Genomic DNA, 15,555 nt, shown 5'->3' with positions numbered 1-15,555 from the left:
AAGAGATGAAAGAGCATAGAAATGCCCAGTTCCTCGCCATAGAAAAGCTGTACCAACCTAAGACATTAATGCTAGCCTTGCAGCTGCTCCTCCCGACATCATTTTGGACTTCAAAAGTATATTCACCACTATCTCTCTTTTCTGTAGAAATAATCTTCAGTATAGAGACAGTGTCAGTGACACTGATTTTATATTTTTGGCCCAGTGTCAGTTCTTGGCCATCTTTAAACCATTTGGCTGTAATCTCCTTAGTCCCTGAAAATTTAACCTGCAAAGTGGCAGGGTCTCCTTGGGTGACATCTATAGACACAGCCTCTTCAATGATTGTTGCAGGTTCTATGGAAAACAAAGGGATAGGTGTGGGTTGTGAATGGCTCTGGTTAAAGGCTTACATCTGCATTTTTTCCCTAGAACCCACAGTGAGCTTTCTGAACCAACCTTTTACTGAGAGTACTGCGAAACACCTTTGTATTCCTGCATCGTTTTTGGCCTGGCAAACATATTTCCCATCGTGCTTGACTTCAATGCCACTGAGGTACAGACTTGCCACATTGTTCTCAAAGGTCATTCTTATGTTATCGTCTTCAGTGATTTCCTCGTTGTCTTTTAGCCAAGTCACCGTGATGGGCAGGGAGCCCTTCAGCGTGGCCTGGAAGGCAGCGGTGCCTCCTCTAAGGGAGCTGGTGCTCTCGATCTTCTTTACAAAGGTTGGGGGTTCTAGTGGAAGAACGAATTCTCAATCAATACCAACTCCAGAGCGAAACCAGCTTAACAAAAAGCATCGACTCCAAAGAAAAGCCAGTCTGTCATCAGCACTGACACTAACCTCTTAAAGTCACCCTGGCACTGCAGGTGCTGCTGCCCACCTCATTGGTGACCCGACACTGGTATTCACCCACGTCCGCAGCAACAAACTTGAGGATCTGCAGGCTAACCAGCCGATCCTGAATGAAGGTTTTGTACTTCCTGCCACTTCGCAGTGTGGTGTTGTCTTTGAACCAAGTGATCTCAAAGGGAGGCGTGCCTGCCACCTCAGCCAGCAACATGACATCATATTCCTTCAACACTTCAATGGGCTTAAATTCCTTGGTAAAGTAAGGTGACTCTACAGGGGAAAGGAATTATTTTGAGTTAATGGGAGTGGAGTCGGTGCCCCGGGCCATAACTTTGGTAACACAAGAGACAACGTGAACACAAACCTTTGACTATCAGAATGCTACTGCAGTGGTCACTGCCAGCCTCATTTTGAGCCTCACACATATATTCACCACTGTCTTCGACAGCAATATCTGTAAGTCGTAGAACCGCAGTGGACTCCACAAAAGACATTTTGTGTTTGCTGCTCTCCTTAATTTCTCTATCATTTGCAAACCATGTTATTTTAATTGGAGGGGTGCCCGTGACTTTGCAGGCTAGCTGGGTGGTGTCTCCCTTCTTTAAGAGCTGGGACAGCTCTAACCTTTCAACAAATGTGGCAGGTTCTGTGGAAGGAAGTCATTCAGAGACATGAGAAAGAGGCAAGAACTAACAACGGTAGCTCAAAGATGTCAAGGAAATTCTGCAAACCTTTTACAAATAAGTTTGCACTGCACTCCACAGCTCCAGCCACGTTGCTGACTTTACAGGTATATGTGCCTGAATCGGTGGTTTTTACTGAATATAGTTCCAGGGAACTTTCTAAAGCTTCTTTGTTGATATAGCAGTTTCCACCAGAAACCAGCTCTTTGTCACCCTTAAACCATCTGATTGTGAAAGGGGTAGACCCCTGGAAGGTGCTCTTCAGGAACACAGCTGAGCCAGGCAGGATGTCCTTTGATGCAGGTTTAGTTACAAAACTGGGTGGTTCTAAAGGAGTGTAAAGAAAGAATTTCAAAGAGTTAAGAGGTGCCACTGAAAGGAAGATACCTTAATTTGAACATCATTTACATAAGAATGAAAGGCACAGTCTCCAGCCAACCTTGCACAATCAGGGCTCCGCTGCAGTCTTTGCTACCCACGGAATTCGTGGCTCGACAGGTGAAATTCCCGGCATCACTCATGTCTACTCTGCTTATTTCCAAAGAGGCTGTGCCTTCCACAAAGGCTATTCTGTATCTGTCAGAGGAGGTTACTTCTTTACCATCCTTAAACCAGGACACCCTCATGGGGAGGGAGCCAGCAATTTTGCAGTCCAGTCTGCAGGTGCCACTAACCACACTGTCCACGTTTCGAAGGGGTTTGGTAAAGAATGGAGCAATGTCTCGATCTGTTCATGGTACAAGAAGAGAAGAAAGAACAATGTGGAAAGGCGCAGTGGTTTTAGTGTTGGTTGTCAGTTGGCTTTCAAAGGAATATGGGAGCACAGGTTTTTACGGATACTAACCTAAGACAGTGAAGGTTGTCTCACAGGAGCTGCTGCCCACTTCATTGGAAATCTCAAACGTGTACTGGCCGCTATCGTGCAGTTCAGCTGAATAAAATTTGAGTTGGGCAACGTTGTTTTTGAAACTTATCCTATACTTTTTACTGGCGACCAAAGGTCTCCCATCTTTGTACCATTTTGGCTTGAGTTCTGGGGTGCCTGCGACTGTGTACTCCAGCGTGGCTGGGTCTCCTGCGGTCACTTGGATCAGTTCTGCTCTCTCAATGATTTTAGCAGGTTCTACAATGGTATTAAATAGTTAGAATTCTGCAGTGTTGATTAAGGTTTCGTTTTTAAAAGAAATATCAATTCAAAATGTTCCTCCACGAACCTTTAACTATTAATTCCCCAACAGACGTTTGGCTTCCGGCTTCATTTTCAGCCAGGCATGTGTATTTGTCACCAAAACTAATCTGCACATCAGGGATTATCAAGACTGCCACACCATTGGCAAAGCTCATTTTGATCTTTCCATCTTCTTTAATGATCTCCTGTCCCTTCATCCATGTGACAGAAATGGGTTCTGACCCTCTCACGGCAGCTTGTAAAGTAACCGTCTGTCCTGCCAGCGCAGTAAAATCATCTACTTTCTTTACAAAGGTTGGTGGTTCTAGTTAAAGAAAGACAGCATATAAAATTGATCATTCCCAAACACTTTGACACCATGTGCATGCAAGAATTTTATCTCGATTACATTTATCTAGTCCATAGTGTTGATTGATTAGAAAAAGAAATCCAATTTAAGAGGTATTACACTTCCATGCAAGAAGAAGATGCAAAGATACACAGCTATCAGCTGACAAAATCGCTTATTGCATAATTCATTTTTCTAGACCTGGGTTCAGTTTCTGGGTCTGAAAGATCCCCTGGAGAAGGAAACGGCAACCCACTCCAGTATTCTTGCCTGGAAAATCCCATGGACAGAGGAGCCTTGTGGGCGACAGTCCATGGGGTTGCAAGAGTTGGATACAACTTAGCAACTAAATCACCACCACCATCAGAGACTCAATATTTACACTGGCCTCAAGATAAAGACTGCATTGTTCCCAGGGTCCTAGGTCAAACTGAAGGCAAAACGTATTTTCAAAAATTAGGAGAAGAGGAGAATGTACCCATTTTACTTCCTTGAGCTAAGAAAGCTATTTTGACAATTTATCAAAGAGAGATGAATTTTTCAAGCACTAACCTTTTAGTAAGTGGGTTGCAACACAGCCACACTTCCCAACTTCATTAGCAACCACACACTCATAGTCACCAACGTCCGCGCTATTAAAAGAAAAGATCTCCAGGGACACAGTGGACTTCTGAGAAAACAACCTGTACTTTTTACTACTTCGAATTTGCTTCTTATCCTTGAACCAGCTAATTTCAAATGGTCCAGTGCCTGCGATTTCACACTGAAGGAGGGCATTTGTTCCTCTCACTATGTCTGCAGGCTCAAGAGTTTTGATGAAAGAAGGAGGTTCTACAAAAGCATGAAAGGATTGTATAAGTTACTTGTTACAAACAGGTAAAAAGAAAACCTTGTCTCAAAAACCAATGGGCTATGACCAAGTCAACAAACCTTTGACAACTATTTCAGCGCTGCAACTGTCACTGCCGACGTCATTCACTGCTTCACACGAGTAAGTCCCGCTGTCTTCAACTTTTACATCCGTAATGTCAAGGACAGCCTCAGAATTGACAAAGGACATTCTGATTGTGTTACTCTCAGTAAGTTCTTTGTTATTTTTAAACCAAGTAACCTGGATCACAGGTGAGCCTTTCAGCCTGCAGTGGAGGCGTGCTGATTCACCTGGGAGCATTAAGTAAGAAGGATCCACCTTCTTCACAAAGGATGGTGGCTCTATATGAGGTTAACAGAAAAGAAAAGGAAAAGACATCTGAAGCATAAAGCACACACAAACAAAGTAGACATCACACAATAAAAAGACACACACAACACACACACACAATATCTTCATGAAATTCCTGAACAGGTTGTGGTATACTTAATAGCTTTCCATATTTCTATGACTCCAAAATGTTTTCCCAGACTCTTGATTTAAAAAATAAACAAAAACTAAACTAAACAAATTCTACTTAGACAAAGAGCAATTTTATGAAAGAAGATATTTAAGGATTGTCTAGACACTCAAAGTTCTTAGAAGTAGTTTTAAGCAAGCTATGTTAATGGCAGACAGCTTGAAATGAACAAGAGTAAGTGAATTCTGAAAAAGACTAAAAAATATAAACAATTTCAGGATTTCCCCAAACCAAAACAATTGCTGAGATGAAATCATTTTCATCACAAAATGCGCCGACTGCAGTGTGTCAACAATTTGTCTACTGAGGCATCCCTGCAGAGAAGGGAGTGAAACATCGTTCACACACTTCTTACCTCTGATAGTTACTGTTGCTGAAGTGGAGCTGCTTCCAGCCTCATTGGAAGCTGTGCAAACATAGGTTCCTGAATCTTTGAGTTTGGCCAGAGGGATCTCAAGTGAAGCTATTTTATCTTCAAAATAGATCTTATAATCTTTCCCAATGGGGAGCTTCTGCCCATTTTTGCTCCACGTAATTGTGACTTTTCTGTCTTCATCTACTTGGCCCTCAAGGTGGATCTTCTTATTGATAGCTGATTGTACAGGCTCCAGTTCTTTAATGAAATGTGGTTTGTCAATTATGTCCAACTCAGCTTGGCAGGTGTCAGCTCCAAACTTGTTAGAAGCCTTACAGGAGTAAACTCCTTTATCATGAACTGTAAGATTTGAGAGCTCTAAAATGTGTTTGTTGTCTACATCTGAAATCTTGCAGGTAGGGGAAGGTGAGAGGGCCATTCCATCTTTCTGCCAAATGGTTTCAATCACGGGAGTGCCTGTCACTGTGCAGAGAAACTTGGCTGCCTTACCCACAAAAGTCGTTACGGACTTAGGTCTGGAGAAGAAGGTTGGTGGATACGCCTCTGTAAGAGAAATGTTTTCAGTGTTATGTTTTGTCCCCACAAAGCTCCTTCTGTAATTACATATTCCAAGAAAGAGAAGAGATGAGTTATAGCTTTAGATAGACCTGAGACATTATTTAAAGTAAGGTAATCTATTAAGAAAATGAAAAGATGCATCAAAGGAAAGGGACGAGAATTTTTTTTATAGCGGAGCAAGACAGCACTTAAAACTTTAAATAAAAGATTTGTTCTTCTTTTATTTCACAACATTAACTTACAATTGCTAAAGATCTGTCCATTTTAGTAGCTGATTAATTGTTTGAACTATCTGATAAGCAATTCAACTGGTACTTAATTCTGCAAATCAGAAGACTGTATAAGGAATATAAAGAAAATGTTCTTGACTTTTCTGAAGAGGAGGGATATTAAGTGAATAATAGAAAAGGTCTGAATAGTTTTTTAAAATCTAACCCTCATGTTTCAACTATAAATGCATCTGCTAAACCATTTCAAACTTGTAAAAATACATATAGCAGTAATTTTCTATGTCCATTCTGCATTTGGAAGAAAGCCTTTAGGAACCTCTCTTTTTGGTTAAAAAATAAAAAATCCTCCTCTTTCTTCTTTCCTCTGTGACTTGAAGCAACAGTGTTAGTTCCATTACTGAACAGTCCTATTTTGGATAAAGAAATTTCCCAAAGTGTCATTAAGAATAATGCCATGCACTTGGTGGTGCAGATATTCTTTGATCACAAAGCAAAAACCACTGAATGGGTCACTGTGGGCCTGGGGTGTGGAGTTTCCGATGGAAGAGTTGTGGAGGAGAGGAAGCTGTGGGTAACGTCGTCTTTTTCAAGTCAATGACAGGTGCTGCATTTGTCTTTCCCCTCCATGCTCTCATTGGAAAAGATGATCAAGGTAATATGGTAATCAACTAAACTTCAAAAAGAAAAAGAAGAGCAAAGACAGGCCCACTTGTGCATGGCTTCTATCAACAGCACAAATCATTGCTACCCCTGATCCCAAACCATCATTCATAAGCTCACGGTCACATTTTCCCTTAGTAGAAAGAAGGCAAGAGAGACAGAGAGGGAAGGAAGGGAGAGAAAGGAAAGAGCTACTAATCTTTTTTGCGAATAAGGGAATTCAAACACCTGAGTGTTACCTACTTGACAGTCATCCTGTATATTATTAGGAAACTAAGAAAAGAATATTTGTGTAGTTATTCTTATTTTTAAATTAGTAATAAAGCCTAGGGTGAGAATCCTAGCTTGGAGTCCTGTAATACCTCCCTATCTCTTATTAGGATTTGTTTAATTTTAGTCTTATGCTCTGTCCTTAGTTTTCTGTTCTGCTTTTTCCTGTTCTTAATTGGTTAATTGATTCCAAGTTATGAAATATATTGGGACATCATTTATTTTTTTAGCAGCACCAAAGTGTCCTGAAAATTTTTTATACTAAGGGGCAAGCCAGACTATTTAAAGAAAAGAAAGAGAACAAAACAAAAAACCTAAACCAAACTATCAGGAGTCACTGCTTGTAGGATTCCTTGACATCCTCTTGAAATAAAAAGTTATTTTTTTCTTTAGCTGTTGTCAGAAATAGGACCTTAAACAAGAGAAACAATGAGAAACAAACATTTCTCATCTCTCATAGGCTCTGCAGGAGCCACTGTGTTACCACGTTGCTGTTGGTCTCTCCAGTTGGTAGAACACACACTTCCTGCACCTGTATGGAAGTCAAATAGGCAATAATATGAAATGGAACGACATCTGTGTCAGCGTTTGGCATTTACCTGTCACAGTCAGTGTGGCTGTACAGCTGACACTGCCATACTCGTTGGAAGCTTTGCAGGTGTACTCGCCACAGTCAACAACCTGGGTTCTCAGGATTTCCAGGGTGGTGACGTAATTTGCAGACCGAATAGAACACTTGTCACTTTCATAGATTTCTCGTCCAGCTTTGAACCACTGGAAGCGGACATTGGGGGCGCTGTGGATCTCACAGGTAAATTTGGCGAGGTGGCCCAGGGCTACTTCCAGGGGCTCAATTCTCCTCCTGATCACTGGAGCAGCTGCAAAGGGAAGCAGAGGCTGTTAGCACGCCTCCTTACTAGGCACCTCACATTTTTCTTTTCCTTCTAACTTTGGTTGCTGTTAATGGAGTAAAACAGTTGAAAATTGGTGAGATGGATTGCAGCAGTTTAAGACAAGTGACTGGAAAATGAGAAAGATCATTGAAGGCAAAAGAAGACAATGAGCAGCTTTCAACATATTCAATTGTTATTTTCCAGTGAATTGTGAAAAATGTGATGCTTTGGCTTACATGCATAACAACATGATATTTTTTTTTAATATACCATGCTGACTAGGAAAACTCAGAATAACGTGAAAGAAACATGATGTACTAAATAAAGTGATGTAGTGAAACAATAGCAAAAAAAAAAAAAAGACATCAAAATGAGAAACACAGACAATTAATCATGGTTATTTTGAATTTAACAACGAGACTGACGATTTCAGGGTAACTAGGTGTTCACTGACAGCTTTTGATTACATATCATTAAAGTATTTTCATATAGAAATAGACTGAAAACATTTATCAGTTTTATGAAATATATGAAAATACATTAATTTTTTAAAATAAATAGCAGGATAACTATAACGTACCACCCAGCAAGGCAGTAAGGAAAAAGGAGAAGAGTTACTAACCATGATTATGTCTGTGATTTCATTTTTACTCTAAATAAATTCTGGCAATGGCAGGTAAGTGAAAACTCAGTGATGAAACCTAAATCACTACAACCCAGTGAATGTTAGAGCTTGATCCACTGAATCCTTAAAATTCCAACCTCTTTTGACTACAGTGAGTTTTGCTGACGTTGTTGCTTTTCCATTGTCATTCAAGGCCTCACACGTGTATTCCCCTTGATGCTCTTCTCTATTTACTTTGTCGATGACTAGCGTGTATGTATTTTGATCCTGTAAACACTTGAACTTTTCATCTGAAGGGACCAGTTTACTCTCAAAATACCAATTCACCTCTTTGGCGTTTGTTATGCATGACGTGAGGCTTATGATGTCACCTTCCTCGGCAATTGTGTCCACCAAGGGCGTCTGTACATCAGGACCATCTTCTCCGAGCTTCCTGTCTTCCTCATCCTCAGCTTCCTGTATCTCTACTGTACCAACCTCCTCAGTACCACCTTCAGAGACTTTCTCTTTTTCCTCTGATGGTTTTGGTAGCTCATCCTGTTTTTCATCAGAAACAGCAGCAGAAGCAGTTGTGGTACCCACAGCTTTGACCTGACTCTCCACCTTAAAATAACTGATCTCTTCCTTCGAGACAAGGTACTTAGATTCAGCTTCTGGTTCAGTGATTGCTTCAAGCTTCTGTGAACTGGAAAAAGAAACATCTTCCTGCAAGACTACTGTGGCTCCTTTCTCAATTCCAGGCTCCTCAGCTGTTAAAATGTTCATTTCCTCACATATAGAGCACAACGCCTCCTTCAGTTCAGTTTTCAAGTCAGCCATTTGAGGATCAATGCCTTTAATAGTGACGGTTACTTCTTCTGTCAGAGATTTCACTGAGGTAATCAGATAGGTGCACATAATGCAGTTGGGCTCTTGGGTAAAGTCTATGGCCTTGACCTCCACCTGTTCAATGTTTCTTAACCATTCAGAGAAAAGACTCAATTGCTCGCTGGCCACTGCTGCTTGCAAAGCACTGCGGATCTGAGTTTTCAGGTTTAATCGCTGCTCTTCTGGAATACCAGGAAGCAAACTTTCCTTAGAAAGAAAATCACTTCCCTGCACCTCCTGCACACCATTTACTGCCATAGGCTCCTTTTTATACTCAGTGGTTTGGTTCAGGGGCAATGCCAAGGTGTCAGAATGCTCTTCCTTGAGCAGTACCTGCTTTTCTTCACATGCTAATGGAAACCTTAAGGACTGGCCTTCCTCAATCCTGGCTGCAAAATCTTGCCCTGCACTATCCAGTTGATCCACACTTTCCATCAAAATTTCACTTTCTGTGCACGTGTGTTCTGAAGAGACTCTGGAGACTGTGACGTCAGGACCCTGTAAACTTTGTGCGTGTCCCTCAGCTAAGTTCTGATTCAGGAAGAGAGCATTTTGCGACTCTTGCTTTTGAGAAGTCTCTCTTTGCCCTCTGTCCACTGCAGACACTGTCTTGTCTTTTGATAAAAGTACTTCCTCAGCCACAGAGGTCGGATATGAATGGGCTGGTGTTTCTTTTATTAATGGCTGTGGATAACTCTCTTCAGGTTCAGCTAATAAAGTTTGCAGAGACTCAACTGTTGACAAACTAATTTCCTCTATGGACATGAAACTTGGAAAGATTTTTTCCGTATCTGATAGAACTACCTGTGACTCAGGCTCTTGACACATCAGAGTATCTTCTCTGGGGAGGGTGTCCTGGGACTGGGCAATCTGCAGCTGTAAACTGGGAGGTAGTTCCTTGATAGGCTGGACATGAATAGTACCACTGATGGAAAGAAGTTCTCTGGTGCTTTCAGGAGTGGGCATATCGTGTTCCAGTATGACTGTGGATTGCAGTTGCTCAGCTTTTAAAGTAACTTGACTACTTAGTTCATTGGTTTTAACCACATGCTCATAAGAAAACTGTTGTTTTTCTTCTGCAATTAAAGAAGCTTTCAAAATGGCATCTTTTACGAAAGTTACAACTTCCTGCTCTGAGTCAAACGTCTCAACTGCAGGGTCCTTTACCGATGTGTGTGGAAAACCTTCTGGAGCCTCTGGTGTGGGCGCAGCTTTGCAGGTGGCGTCAGTCATGTCTGTGTCTTCCAGAAGCACAAAGAGCTCTGCTGCACAGGTGGACCCACCCCACACATTCTCTGCTTTACAGACATAGAGACCGCCATCTTCTTTCTGAGGATCGTTGACGATGAATGTCCCAGAACCATCAGGATTGTGAATGATAGTGTAATACACATTGGTACAAAGTTGCTTATTTTCTTTGAACCACAGAACAGTAGGTGCAGGCTCTCCGAGTACCACGTATTCAAAGATGGCAGGGAGTCCCTGCACACAATGCACTGGTTTTAGCTCCTTAAGGAAGTAAGGAGGACAAGGACCTTGGAGCTTTTCCAGAGACTTCTCTGCCGATTCTGGCTCTTCATGGCCCTCGGCTTCAGAATTTATTTTCAGATACGCACTACACATTGCCTGCCCGTATTCATTACTGGCGATACATGTATATTCTCCCTCATCCTCCAGTTTGGTGAACAGAATGATTAAGCTGTGATCATTACCGTCCAACACAAATTTGTAGTCAGCTGAAGGGGTTAACATTGCTCCATTAAAGAACCACTGTATCTGGGGTGTGGGAATGCCGGTGACAGTAACAAACAGCTTCGCCACATCCCCTATGCTTATTTCAGCATTTGACACTTCTTTGATGAAAACTGGGGCATTGCCCTCCTTTTTGGAATCAAATTTAGGTGAATAAACTGAAGGTTCAGACAAAGGTTCAAGTGTTTCATTTCTATTAAATAACTGAAGGTCACAGCTAGAGGTTTGAGGTCCTTCTTCTTTGGCAGACAGAAGAGAAATAGAAAACTCTGTATGGGAAAAAATGATTATTATTTTACTATCAATTTTACTTAAACGAAGAAGTCAAAGAATTACACACCAATTGACAGTCGTCTTCTGCTTTATTCCTGAAATTGTTAATTATCATGAGATTTATCAAAAAGCACATTTCTAAAATTTTAACCTTAGCTTATTATATCATATGATTATCAATACTGTACTGACGCAACTTTCAATCCATTTCATTAGTGTTAGAGTTTATAAATTTTAAAGATGTTCTTATGAGTTTTCCTTTGTGATAGTCTCAATTCTAAAGTTTGCAAAACTGCTGGCTAAATATTTATAATAAAAGAATTCTGGATCCAAATATTTTTCTTTAACTAAAAATTCCAACAAATATTAAGTAACTAATATCATTTAATATTACTTATTTAAATAAATGACTAAAAAGATCCATAATTATTTCTTACATTTAGAATTTTCTTGAGTTTAAGAATGATCATTGTCAAATTGAAGACTGTTTATTTCCAAAATAAAACATCTATGTTTTAGTTACTGCTTATAAACTGAAGCCATTATTAAAAATAAGTGGCTACAGAAAATGGTTGATCTGAATTTGTAAGAGAACCACTGTTTTCAGTTACTAGAAATGCAGGGCTTCTTTTGCCTGTGTGAATTGCCACATCACTTCAGCAAAGCTTTTATAATGAGGCTTATGCTAAGAAAATGGGAGAGTCAGAAATGAGAGAAAACTCCAGCATTAAAAATTTGATTATATTTTATTGCACAAGAAATACCTATACAGTCTTACTGAACAGAAAAACAAGCAATGAATAACAGATATTCTTTAAAGTTTCATGAACAGAATGAAAGAAATGTAATTTGATAACAAGAGATTAGCTTTTCATTAAATTTGTTAGGTGTGTAGAACAGCTCTGTTAATAATAGTTTTATTACTTTACCTAAAAGTGGTTTGACTATTGTATTAGTTCACTCCACTTGCATTACAGGGAACAGTCTTATGTCTTAATACAAATGTATAAGCAGTAAAGAGCAAGACTTCAGTGTCTGTTGGCTATAAATATATTGATAAAACTTATCTATAAATACTCAATTATTTATCATTTCAATCAGTAAGTTGTAAAAACATTGATTACTTTCACAATGACCACTTAACTTCACATTTAATCTCTAATGTTATCACTCATGTCAGCTTTCCCTTCATTTATACTCCCAAAGTATCTGTAAATGGAGTGAAGGTCAATATAGTGAAAATCCCCTACTCACTAACATGTTGAAATATTTTCAGTGTTTTCCCTTTCTTCTAAACGTGGTATAGTAACCATAAAAAGATACTATGTGAAATTCAAGAGTGCTGCAACATGAAAGGTGTAGTTAAAAATACATGCAGTAGTAACACCTAATAATTATGTCTAGATTCTACTATGTGTAGTACAATGAATTTTATATCTAGCAGAAGAGAAATTAATATCTCAGGCTTTTAAGTTATATGCCATTGAGCTGGAAAATAAAAAATTCCATTTAATTATCTGTAACAATAATTAAGCCAACTGTGGCAAGGCTTATTTTTACTCAGTCATTGCTATTTTGAATATCCTCAAGTTCAATGCTCCTGAGACTAACAGAATTCTAATGAGCAAAATCAAATAAAACCCACCTTTTCATAAGCATAAAAGCATAGTTTTAAGCTCTTTCTGCCAATCTAAAAGGCAATAAAACTTTTCTTATTATTTTTTTTAAGAACAAGTTTGAATTATTGTGATGCTGTATAACATGTGGGTAAAGTGTGCTTGTCATAACCTGAATTTGTAATTTATTTAAACATCCATTGTGTGACTAAAAGTAGAATAAATCCCCAAGTCTCTAAACTGTAGAATTACTTTAATTTCAGGGATTTATGATGTGATATATTAACACCATCTCTATAATTATGACCACAGATACTGTGTGCTCATTGGTTGAAACAGAAATGATAGGTCCACAACAGTGTATCTATATTGATAAGTTATGGGTGATTCTAAGCAAGCAAAGCCGATGCTCTTCTGCGGGGCAGTGAGGAGGGTGGGGTACAAGCCTGACTGCTCTGTCTGGATCCTACATATACTCCCCGGTTTCTTCTTTAATTTCAAAGGCTTTTAGGGAATTCCCACAGTGAGAATAAAAAATGTGACAAATGAAAGAAACATAATAAACTTAACTGGATATACGGATTCTTTTGAAAATTTAAATGACTAATGTTTTACAATTCAATTAAAATTAGTATACTTAATATGATCATGGTATGTAAACATTGCTCAACTCAGGGTGGAAAACAGCCATAAGCTAATAGTGAGTAATTTATAGAGCGGGAAGAAGAAAAGTTTCACAATCTAATTACTACATTCTATTATTCCTCTTGTCAACTGTGGCAAAGCTAAAATGCATTCTGAATTATATTAAGAGAAGTTACTACTGACTGGAATGACATACAATCAGAGTTCAATGATTGCCTCTGAGGTCTTTTGGGCTAACCCTTTGTTTTTATACAGGAAAACTAAATTTCTTTGTATTTATTATATCTTATACGAGAGAAAATTTAGTTCACAGTGGCACCTAGGTACATTAAGGATTTTGTGAATTTACTATAATTTTGAAAAACCAAAAGAGTCACTTTAGAAACATATATGTTGACATATCTTAAATTTGAATGCTTATTAATTTCTCGTTTTAAAAATAAAATTCAGGAAAATGACAGGAAAGCTAATTATCTTACTATTTGTATATAATCTGAAATACAAATTACCATACTGCCTCAATATTAAAAGTATCCCACCTTCTTTTTCTAATTTTAAAGATTCTGAAATTGTGCTACAGCTTAAAATTTATATGTAAATGAGATACAGTAGTACTTTCCTCATCCCAGGCCAGTATCAAATTAAAGCTGCATTTTTATACTTAATGTTATCTCAAAAATTGAGAAAATGAAGCAGTTTCAAAAGTGGAAAGATATTTGCATATTCTACAAATGTCTAGGTGAACTCTAATCACCAAGAGAGTACCACTGGTCCCTTCAACACTAGCAAGAGTTAAAATGCTTAAGAGGAGGGATATTAATAAGGAAAATATTTTTTAAAGAGCTAAAAGTAAATATTAAGACTACAAGGTAAAACAAATTATAGAATTAGTTACCAACTGGGGCAAAGCTGGTTTCTATTGCTGTTTGGTTTATTCAAAGTCTGAGTAAATAAGCATGAATTTGGATGAAAAGGGGTTATTATTTCAAGAATGACCTCTACTCCGAGCAGAGAGATTTTACCTTACCATTTGTCTGTGTGGTCATCTCACATGGTCTTCCATTTCACAGTTTACATAGACAGTTTATCTGCTAAAAGAGAATGCATGCTGCTGACATACTTTATGGAGGAGGAAGGGAGATAAAGCAGAAATGCCAACAAGTAGTAGCCAAGGAGATGTTTAATAGTGCTTGATGCTTCACGGCAGAATTGACACAGGTGATGATCCCGCAGTTTAGATAACAGAATATTTACATGTGTTACAAACAAGAGATTTCCACATACAGAAAGTGTTTTCCCAGGGTTTTTTTCAAAGCAGTGTGTTCAAATAGAGCAGATGTATTTGGAAACTTATCAGATCTACATGATTTGGAAAAAGTGAAAGCACTCATCAGTTCTCATCATCACGGAGGCACTAGCACACCGCATGGAGAACTTTAAATGAGGGTGAGCACAGCACGGGCCTCAGCCATGCCCGATCTGTTCGTAGCTACACACCTGTACTCACCTTCGTCCTCTTTCGCTAAGCTTGTTATGAACAGGTTGTGGAATCCTATGCCACTTTCCTCGGCACTGAACCTTGCTCCTTGCACTAACTTCCCATCTTTGTACCAGTAAACCATGGGTCTTGGAGAGCCACGGACTAAACACTGGAAATAAGCTGCTGTACCTAATGGTGCAGAACAGTCAGAAATACCTTTGATAAACCTGGGAGGCCCTTCTACCACCTGAAATTCAAAAAAGCTGTCTGCATATTTGCTCTTTAAGACTAACTCTTCCCTCACACTGCTTAACATCACTTTGCTTCTCTGTGACACCAGAGCTGACATTTCGGAGTCTCCCATGGTGAGGAATCCCCGACAGATCGCCTCCCCTACACTGTTCACAGCTCTGCACCTATATGTCGCGCTGTCAGAAAGACAAACGTTGCGAATCTTCAGGGTGTGACTTCCCTTCTCCTCACTAATCACATATTTAAGGTCATCTGGCTCAATACACGTGTATTCTTTATACCATTTTACTTCGGGAGTTGGGATGCCTATGACTGAACATTTGAACACAGCGTCTGCGTTTTCTGGAATCCTAAAATCACAAATAGGTGTTACAAAGCGAGGAGGCATTTCGAATACTTCTAAGTCGATTTTTAAATCTTTGTCCTCTGCCTCCCTTGAAGCCATACTCGGATCTGCTAAATTCAATGGGAGAACATCTAGGCTCACAACCATGCTTTTATGGTCAGGAGTAAATTCAGGAACTGTGACTATTTTCACTTGCTTCTCAAATTCTTTAACATCTTTTTCACTTAATTCAACTTCCAGGACAATTTCCTGAGGAGAAGGGGTCCTTGACGCAGAGTTTTCCAGA

At 39.3% G+C, this 15,555-nt stretch overlaps 1 protein-coding gene across 50 annotated transcripts in view; it reads right to left on the bottom strand.

The window, feature by feature from the left end:
• The window catches only part of TTN (titin), a 276,354-nt gene that overhangs the window by 199,231 nt on the left and 61,568 nt on the right, over positions 1-15,555 (bottom strand). For all 50 annotated transcript variants that reach the window (XM_070798610.1, XM_070798811.1, XM_070798618.1 and 47 more), the window contains 12 exons: positions 7,120-7,398; positions 4,782-5,345; positions 3,966-4,247; positions 3,588-3,866; positions 2,733-3,011; positions 2,363-2,641; positions 1,958-2,245; positions 1,567-1,845; positions 1,200-1,481; positions 827-1,105; positions 439-717; positions 58-336 (listed from right to left, as the gene is read on the bottom strand). In XM_070798610.1, the coding sequence (XP_070654711.1) occupies positions 58-336; positions 439-717; positions 827-1,105; positions 1,200-1,481; positions 1,567-1,845; positions 1,958-2,245; positions 2,363-2,641; positions 2,733-3,011; positions 3,588-3,866; positions 3,966-4,247; positions 4,782-5,345; positions 7,120-7,398 (3,648 nt within the window). The remainder of the gene's footprint in view (positions 1-57; positions 337-438; positions 718-826; positions 1,106-1,199; positions 1,482-1,566; positions 1,846-1,957; positions 2,246-2,362; positions 2,642-2,732; positions 3,012-3,587; positions 3,867-3,965; positions 4,248-4,781; positions 5,346-7,119; positions 7,399-15,555) is intronic.

The sequence above is a fragment of the Bos indicus genome, chromosome 2, assembly GCF_029378745.1.
Source record: "Bos indicus isolate NIAB-ARS_2022 breed Sahiwal x Tharparkar chromosome 2, NIAB-ARS_B.indTharparkar_mat_pri_1.0, whole genome shotgun sequence".
Taxonomy (NCBI): domain Eukaryota; kingdom Metazoa; phylum Chordata; class Mammalia; order Artiodactyla; family Bovidae; genus Bos; species Bos indicus.
This window is presented reverse-complemented; position numbering and strand designations above follow the sequence as displayed.